The sequence below is a fragment of the Euwallacea fornicatus genome, chromosome 1 (assembly GCF_040115645.1).
Source record: "Euwallacea fornicatus isolate EFF26 chromosome 1, ASM4011564v1, whole genome shotgun sequence".
NCBI lineage: Eukaryota > Metazoa > Arthropoda > Insecta > Coleoptera > Curculionidae > Euwallacea > Euwallacea fornicatus.
The window spans coordinates 1126205-1135679 of record NC_089541.1 but is presented as its reverse complement, the minus strand read 5'-3'; the positions used below and the strand labels follow the sequence as shown (position 1 = coordinate 1135679).

Genomic DNA, 9475 nt, shown 5'->3' with positions numbered 1-9475 from the left:
AGTTCACCGTTTAACTTCGTAATCCCTGTTTGTTATTTGTGGCAACCAAATCTCCATTATCCATCACATATCAACGGACCAATCAGAAATCCATTAGAGATAACTCCGCTACTCCCCCGTTTGTTTGTTTTTTTCCTTTTATGGGTCTATACATCTGCATCATAAAGAAATGTTGAATATCTCGCTGATGTTGTTCGTTTTGTTGCAGTTTTGCCCGGAAATATGTTCCAAAATCTTTCGCAAAATGTACTGAGGCTTTTATTAACAAGCAGCGTTTTTCCTTGAAAAATTTATCAGCCCTGAATATGTAAATCGGAAATCGTTCGGCAACGGCCCCTTTCAGGCTGATACAGTCGTGTTTATCATAAATGAGGGGGGCAAAAATGGATTTCTTAGCAGTTCATCTGTTCGGTTCTGTCGCTGTTCAATCTATTCAATTTACTTGGTGGCTATTTGTTCCATGACATTTATTATCCCCCTGGTCTTTCTGCCGATTTCGTTGGTAATCCGAAATAAATCATTATCGGCCAATAGGAAACGTTTATTTTACGAGGGTTTTTACACTGTTAAACCCGCAAAGGTGCTTATCCATTAAAATTGAAGATGCGCATGCGTATGTACAACGTTGCGTGAAAATGACGTGTTTTTGTGTGTGGACAGGGCGACACAAAAGTTCCCGTACTTTTTTTTTCCGAGACGTTTTCAGCGCTGAAATTGCCGAAGCTGTGTGACTTTTGATGTTTCTATTGAGCCCTACGCATAATTTTAGTCCGTGCTGTGTACTAGTTAAGTGCCTGCTTTCGGTTGTTCTAGCGCTACGCCTCGTGAAAATGAACGTATCACGGTAGTCAAGTTACACAAGGAGGGAATGAAGACGGCCGCCATTGGTCGCTCGATTGGTTCCAAGAAATGAACGGACGCGGTAAAACGTCGCAAAGAGACGGGAGGGACTGCCGATCGTTTTTACAGCGGTCGTCCAACTGTCGGTACGAGGTAGTACTACGGAACGCCAAATCCCAAACGTACAATTTGCAAAATGGCGAACGAGCTTGGTATCAGCCGAGTAAGCGTCTGTAGCATTGTCAACAATTTGATGCCCTTCGACACACATTCAATCGCTCTCCTCACCGATTAGGAGATATTCACGGTTGAACCGATCCGTAACGGCTAAAGTCGTCGTCAGCTACTGCAGAAGGGCCAACACATCACCGCCATTGCAAATATGTACGCACATATAGCCGGTCGCACATTAATATTCGTATTTATATACATATGCGCCACGTTTTCGTATTTCGTATTTACAATAATTTAATAAATGTTATTATTCGTTAATTACATATGGGAATTTATTAGTTTCTACAGTATTGCTTGGTGCTGTTTTAAAAAAGGGCGGAAACTTTTGTGTGACCCTATATAAAATCCAAAATTGAATCGAAACATTTTCGCAACTGTTGCGAGAATAGCGACATGATAATTCCTAAAGAGGGCGCTGCGGACGAGTATAAAACAAAAGGAAAGAGCAACTAATGACAACATCGGAAAGCACTTTATGTCAGATTTAATTATTGAATTACTAATTTCGTTAATTTTACATTTAATTCACCGGGCGTTGCGTGCGTTTACGGAACTCCCAATCTAAATTAACTTGCCACCTCACGTGTGCGCATTCCCCGAATTCTTCTATTTCTTCGTGACGTAGGTACTTCTCAGGATTGCTATCGGACCTTGTGACGTAGGCGAATTCTTGTGACGTAGGTGAATCCTTGTGACACACGGAACGTTTTGGGAATCTGGAATTTCTTCAAACTCTCCCAAAGGGAAGTAAACTTTCAATTTCAACGTTTCCAACCGTTTCAGTTCAACGCCGATGACCAAAACAACATTCCCAACGAAGAATCCTTCACTCACGTATCATCATCACCCGCAAATGATTCATCTTTAACTGACGAAAAACCTTTGGTCATTAATCATGATGTCAACGATAACGTTCCTCCTCCCTCGAAGGAGGAAGCCGTTACAACTGAGACCAACAGGGGGAAGAAAAGGGAAGAGGACGGCATTGAAAGTGAGCGAGGGGAAGCGGTGGTCAGCGAAGACGAATCTGGGGAAAGTGAAGAGGACGAAGTGGACACCATCCAGCTGGAGGGGAGGACGGTGTCGTCGGGAGGACAGCAGGTGAGTTTTTTTTCTTCGGAAGGACGCCGTGAAGCGGGAAAAGCGCAATATTGAAGTCGTCGTTGACATTAAAAAAAAATGGCGTTTAGGGTTGTTATCCCGCCTTATAAGCCATACTTAACTTGGAGGGATCTTTTAAATATTCTCCTAAATTAGATCGATAGAGCTAGCGCTGCCAATGTCAGACGAAGCAAGGAGGAAATTGCCGCGGACAACGAGAAGGAGGACGAGTTCGGATACACAAACAGTGAGTAATTTTTTGTCTAGTTTTACTACAAACCAACCAATATGTCATGCCGAAAACAAATTGGGAAAATCCGAGCACAAAGACATAAAATAGGTACGAATTTGAATAAGCCGAATTTGGCCGAAATTTGCTACCAGAGGGATTAAAATATATCGAATTTCGGCAACAAAATCTACCCTTAATGGACGGCATTAGCCGCTTTGTTCAGTGTTTGTCACAGACACGTTTGCATTTGCGTTTGTTTGAAATTAACGTAAGTGGCCCTTTTTTTGTGAAACTCGAGCAATCAGTAATATTAATAGTTGAAAACAACGAACGTCAGTAACCGAACTTCCGCTTTTTGTCCCTGTAATGAAATTGCTTTCGAACGGGCTTGTGAAGTCGTCACTAAATGGCATCGATTCGACAACTTCCACACGCACATAATAACAGGAGTTATTAATTAATTTTCCCATTTGCACCCGTCGTTCGAAATCACTCGAAAGGAACCAACTCTCAGTGGAGATGGTATCGGAATGATTGATTTTGTGCCAGCGAAGGCTCTATAGAAAGAAATGTTTGAAAGATATTTCAATTTTGAAGTCATTTTGCGGTCAAAACCCTAGTCGAGTTGGATTTCGGTGAAACGCTTCATTTGTTTGTCTGGACGTAGTGAAAGCAATCCGAGTCCCTTTAGTTCCTCGCCCTTTAGGTATTTGTCTTCTAAGACAGAACCGGAACGACCTAAATTCAATTTACTTAATCAATTTGTGACTATTTCTGCAGTCACCTGCAAAGCAGTCTCCGAAACTTCTCTAAATTCTCAAAAAATCGTGTTTTAGTCATTTTGGCTTTTCGCGGGAGTCGACTCATTTGAAGAGACCTCTGTCTGCACAAAAAACCTTCAATGAAAGAACTTGATTTTTGTCGGCGGCCTATTTCGGACCGAACCCCCCTGCGATACGTCCAATAGATTTCGAGTTGCATTAATATGAATACTATCCGCCAAATTATCAAGAAATTTTAGTTTTGTCAAATTCAAACGGAAAAAAAATAGAAATGTATTTCTGACAAACTCCGATTGTCTGTTCTGACCGCACAAGAAAGGAAAGCTTTGACTCAATTTAGTGCCCCTTTTGGGGTCAAACTCCTTTTAGAGTTTGTCTGCCATTATCTATATTTGTCCCGTCGAAATCTCGAACTAGGGAAGACCTTTTTGATATAATGAAGCAATCATCAGATCTCTTTAGTCCCTTGCGGTGTTACCTTTTCAAGAACTGAAACGACCTAAAGGGTCCCGCCATTCGATCCAATTAACGCATTGACAAATAAACCGTGCCTCGACTGAAGGGAGTTTAGTGAACGCCCCGCCGCACACGGAACTTATTAAACAGATTAAAACCGCATCAAAATTTCTCCCGCCACCTTGTTGCAGGAAAGAGGGGACGAATTAAAACATCCCCGCTACACAAACAGCACAATCGCCCTCCAAGGGAGAATATTGTAGTGGCAATTTAGGGGAAACTCGATTATTTATTTAAGCCGCGTGCATGTGCAGCAGTGTAAAAAGCATCGAAATGAACTATTTCGGAATAAAATATTTGACAGTGAGAAGCAGAAAGGGACGAAGAGACGGGGCTATAAATTATTAGAGAGCCCTTATTTGTCTCGATCGATGCTGACACAGTTTCCTGAAAATCCTGTCTTTGTGAATACTCAAATATGTATGACCGGACGGAAAAAATCAATTTCGACTCCCTTTTTTTACTTTCCCTTAAAGAAACCCACAGTCTCAGCAACAAAGGGAGTCAATTTGATGCGTGTCACCGTTGTCGTTTCGGGGGCTTTTGATGTAATCAATTTTAGATATTGTACTAAATACCTTGATTCTGCCGAATCATCGGGAAACTTAAGTTCTAAGGCGGCCCTATCATATGACGTGTGAAAAGTGTGGATCATTTAACGAGGACAAATTCCACCAAATTGTGACAAAAAAATTCATTTTCTATCGACTTTTGTGCTTTGAAAATGGCCCTAATTGCCACCACCTTTTGAGCTACTTCGTTTGCGATCGATCTCCGTATACAGGACGCACATTTAACAGCCCCTCGGACTCCTATGAGAGTTCATTTGCGATTTCACAAAAAAATCAGTTCTGGGGATGTACGTGAGGCTAATGGAGGTGTATTTTGAAATTAGTCACAACCCTACACGGTGTTCAGAAAAAACGCGGCGACATAAAGGGCAAGTCTTTGCAATGGAAGTAATTCGCAAGTACTAATGCTCATTTAGCCAAAAACGCATACAGGGTGTCCACAACAACAACTTTAATTTTCACCTCTTCAACTTCAACTTTCTTGATTTTCCCAAATAGACCGGTGTGGTTTAATGACGTGGAACAAAAGAGCATTCGATTTTTTTCATTTTTGTGTAGAATAACGTCATAATTATCTTAAGTGTTAATGGAACTATTAATTATTCCAGGAAGACCTGCATTCATGGCTAAGTGTCGGAGTTTTCAGCAACTCATTTACGGTTCTTTGTTTCTTCGAAAACTGTTTATTTAAAAACTGGCCATCGCGATGAAGTATGCTCAGGGAGAACTCATATTATGAACTGTATGAGTTATGTAATTGGTTCGTGTGATGGAAATTGTTTCTGAGCGTCTCGGGTTTACGCTCGACGGTTTCCTAATAGAGGACATTCTGATGTAAGGAGCCTAGAAAGTCTAAAAGAGCGTTTCGAACAGCAGGAAGTGCTAATTACGAAATGAAAAGTCGAAACAAGGGGGTTTCACTAGAAGAAAATGGACCGGACATGGCTTTATCTGGAGTAGAGACCCCCAGCATTAGCGTAAGAGCAATTAGCCAGGAAGTGCGCTCAGATTAAACACTCAGGCACTTAGCGATGAATGCAGATTTTTCTGGAATAATTAATAATTCCATTAACACTTAAGATAAATATGACATTATTCCATACCAAAATTAAGAAAATTTAATGTGCTTTTCTCCTACGTCATAAACAAATACATCGTCCTATTCGAAAAAATCAACAAAATCAAAGTTGAAACGGTGAAAATTGAACGTGTTATTGTGGACACACACGGTATGCATTTTTGGCTAAACGAGTATTAGTACCTGCTAATAGCTCCCATTGAAAAAAAAAAACTTTTATGTTGCCGCGTTTTTTCGAAAGACCCTGTAGGGTTGTCGCTAATGTTAAAATGGACCTTCGCGAGTCTCACACGGGGTGTCCCAGAACATTGATACAAATTAGTAGGGGGTGAAACAGCGTTGAAAAATAATGCGGTCAAACTGAACTTGTCTCATATAAAATTTTGTCCTTTTCGACTTACAGGGTGTTAAAACAACTATTATTTCTTTGCAATTTGTCGATGGATCTTGCATTTTGCAAGTTTTTGAGATTAAGCTTTGCATAGAGGGAGTTTTAGGTACGACAAATCTATCTACAACATCTATTTTTGAGTAACGTATAGGTAGCGCCACCTACGTCGTGCATGTATTTGGAAAAACTAATATAACTTTTCAAGTAAACCTCGTAGATTAATTTTTGTTTTATTTGGAACGAGGAGACCCTTTTCCGAAAAAAAGGCACTAAAGAAACGTACTTATCTCGAACGGTTTTCGAGATATTTTCGGGTACATATTCCGACGCACATGCTGTAGTTTCCTAGTAGTAATACTTTTTGATAGGCAGGCCATAATCGATTTTTTTATGAATTCACGAATAAACTCACGGGAGTCCGAGGGCAGTTAAACGGACACCCCGTATCCGCTATATGAGCTTACTTCCGCCAAAATGTCAAGAAAAATTTTAAACAGTAATTTTTTTAATAAATTTCGACGACACTAAAAATAGAATTTTTTTGTTTATTGGGCCTCTCCTGGATGAACCCGATTATGACTTTTGACAACCGGGATTTATCTGAAGGTAATACCGTGACGGAAGACTCTTTGACACAGACGCAAACTCCAAAATTATACTTTCGACAAATCCCCATTGTCAGTGAAGAATACTCACGAATACATAGATTTCGATTAGATTCCGGTTTCCAAGGTAACGATAATTGTTACGAACGTCTACGAAAATGGTTTTCTCCATTTCTCCACACCGCGAGGAGTCAAAACAGAGCCCGTACCTCACCAACTTCCTGTAAGATTTTATAAAGACTGATCGTATGATGGTCATAACAATAAATTGTCCGCGCTACGTCATGCTATGTTATAATGGGGCTCCCATTATTAAAGTTTATCGTCCAGAGAGAGCTTTTGAGGAAGCCATTTGAAAAAAATTGTTTGGACTTTGCAGTCGATTAAAATAATAACGAAATAAAATTCGCCCATAACGTCCGGAAAATGGGGCTCGTTTTACAGTCTGTCAGCTTGTGAAATCGGGTAAGATTCAATTAGAAAATCCAAATACCAATAATTTTACGCTTCGAACCAACGGGGATAATTCGAGTTGCAGTTGAGGATTTTATTGCAGAAGCCTCAGGCGATTTGTTTTAATACAAGAGATTCTAGTTGGTTCTGACAAGGAGAAATTGCACAATGTGTTTGAAGAATATATGAAGCCATTAAGAGAGAAATTTTTCACGGGAAAAAATGGGCTGATGTAAGAAATGATGTTCAGAATGCTTCTGATTATTATAGTCTCAAAGGATTAGATTTAACGTTAATTTTAGTCAGTCCAAATGCCTCTTCCTTACTATGGCGGGTGTCTCTGGTCTGCGTGTCTCTCCCCCTTCAATTTGCCCCTTCACCATTCCGACCAGAATGACTTTTATTTAATACCACTCAAAAATCAGAGGCCTCAAGACGGTGTAGGTATTTTATACCCCATTTGACATTTATCTGGAATCAATTTCAACTGGTAATTCTTTTATTCATTGTCTTCGGTGTTGTAAATTTCAAGTGCCTTCACCATTTTGGCCACAATAAAAGCAACGATCTTGTATAATTTGCCTCGAATAGGCCCGAAAAGAAAAGAAAAACAACTAGCAAACTCCCAATTTCTAGACACAATCGCAGGGATTAGTCGGGGGAGATTGCGCGTTCCATCCCGGTTTTTAGCGCGTTTCGACGTGAATTTCGGTTCAGTTTCAGTCGCGAAAGCGAACACGGGATAGACGTCGCGACGCCGTCCGGGAAGCAAAATGCGGACAAACAATCGGCCTATCGGACGACCTAATTTTTTTCACTAATGCCTAACGAAATTGGTTTTTCGCCGAGGTTAATCGTCGAGGTTGCACAGCCCCCGTTAACGGAGAGAGAGTACGGAATTGTCGCACGTGTGCAGTTGTTATTGTGAAGTTGTTTTCGGTAAGGCAATCACGGTTTTTCGTGAAGTTTCCGCGAAGTCGAATTTTCAGCCAGAAAATTCTATCGTTTTTCTATCGCGACGAAATACAGGAAATGGCTTTTAAATAAAATAAATCGGCAGAGATCGGGCTTATTTATTTGCTTGGGCTAAAAATAAGTTTATTGTTTTATGGGCATTTGGAGCGAATGATTTGTAAACTATGTTTAACGAGATCGTGGTTTTTTACGCGAAAATCCCGAATTCGTGTTTCCGATCAAGATCGTGAAATTGTAGATTTATGTGTTTTTTTTTTCCTTCGCGGCTTTATTTAGTCATTTAACAGTCGTCGTATTTGGCACGTGAACACACGCAAGCGACGCCGTTATTTGCAGATTGAAAGCGCATTCGCCATTTTAGCGAGAGAGCGACGAAAAATGCCTTGAAAGAATTACACAATTTAAACGTATTTGCGTTTGAATATTAAGTGCTTCATTGGCGATAGGCGCTTCACGCTGACAAAGCGTGTCTAGACGCGGAGCCAATAGGTTTATTACTAGGAGCTTTTGATAAATTACACGTGCAAATCGTATCTCGGGATATTTTCGAACGGTCACTTCAATATTTCGGAAAAAATCACAAGGGAAACTTCGCATTTGCAGTTGGTAACGCAAAAAGCTCGGATTAGGTCAGATTCCGTCTTCGTACCTTCGTCATTGTCAGAATGCCTCACCCGATCACCCGTGACAAGTAGACGGCAAGGAATAGACTTCAAATTACACGAACATCACAGAATTCACCTGTATTAATTGCGATTTGTCGCCGTATTTCGTTCGCCATTTTTCCCTGGAATTTTGGGCATCGCTTCTCAAATTCCTTCATCATTTTTCCCGAGCCCCATTAGATATACTCCGCCATATAAAGGCCGTAACGATGCCTGAGGCTCCTGGCCCGTAAAACGAAGATTTTCATTTGGATTTTTAAGATCCGGGTTTTAGTAGGATCACGTTATCCCGTAAATCGTAACATTTCGGAACTGGGTCGTGAAGATTTTGTCTGTCATAATGGACATAATAATTTTTTATTGAAAATCGTTAAATTTTGCATTAAAACTATGGCTGCGTACAATATTTAAAAAAAAACTGTTTCAGATGAACGAGGGCATGGAGTTTTCAAATATCGAACCGTTCTTTTTATTTTTAGTTTGGATCCGGGATTTGTTTAGTTATTTTCACAATTCCCTCAATGTGACCCATTTCTCGCAATTTTCAATTCGGCTTTATCTCTGGATTGGGGATTTTAAAAGTGAACATCTCATTTGGAGTGCAACGCTCCGATGGCCGGCGTAACCCCTTAACCTCTAACATTTCGAATTTGGGTCAGGATTTCACTCATTTCGACCCGTTTCATTGCGGCGTAAAGGACCCCAATCCGGGGAGAGAAAGCAACTTATTATACGGCATCTCCAAGCTATTTTCCTAGTTGGAGTTTAACGAGGGAACTCACTCCCCTAATTTGTAAAATAAATATCTCGGAATGAGGGAGTCGAGAAAAATAACCTTTTCCCGGTTTTTTGTTCGTTCCGGGAATGCGGGGCGGCTGTTGGGGCCGATGATGGAGTGGTAATGCGGATAATAAGTGGGATTCTGGTATGGGTTCTGTCAGAAGCATGTGCTCCAGATTTCGCGTATGCAAATCTCAACGAGAACTTGCAAGTTTGAGGAGGAAAGTTTAGGGACAAAGCGCCGTCTCTTA

At 40.6% G+C, this 9475-nt stretch overlaps 1 protein-coding gene across 13 annotated transcripts in view; it reads left to right on the top strand.

The window, feature by feature from the left end:
• The window catches only part of LOC136340737 (multiple PDZ domain protein-like), a 59298-nt gene that overhangs the window by 38377 nt on the left and 11446 nt on the right, over positions 1-9475 (top strand). For all 13 annotated transcript variants that reach the window (XR_010732368.1, XR_010732367.1, XM_066285114.1 and 10 more), the window contains 2 exons: positions 1858-2175; positions 2332-2422. Coding sequence is in view for 11 of the 13 variants with exons in the window: in XM_066285114.1 (XP_066141211.1) it covers positions 1858-2175; positions 2332-2422 (409 nt within the window). In the remaining 2 variants the exon portion in view is untranslated. The remainder of the gene's footprint in view (positions 1-1857; positions 2176-2331; positions 2423-9475) is intronic.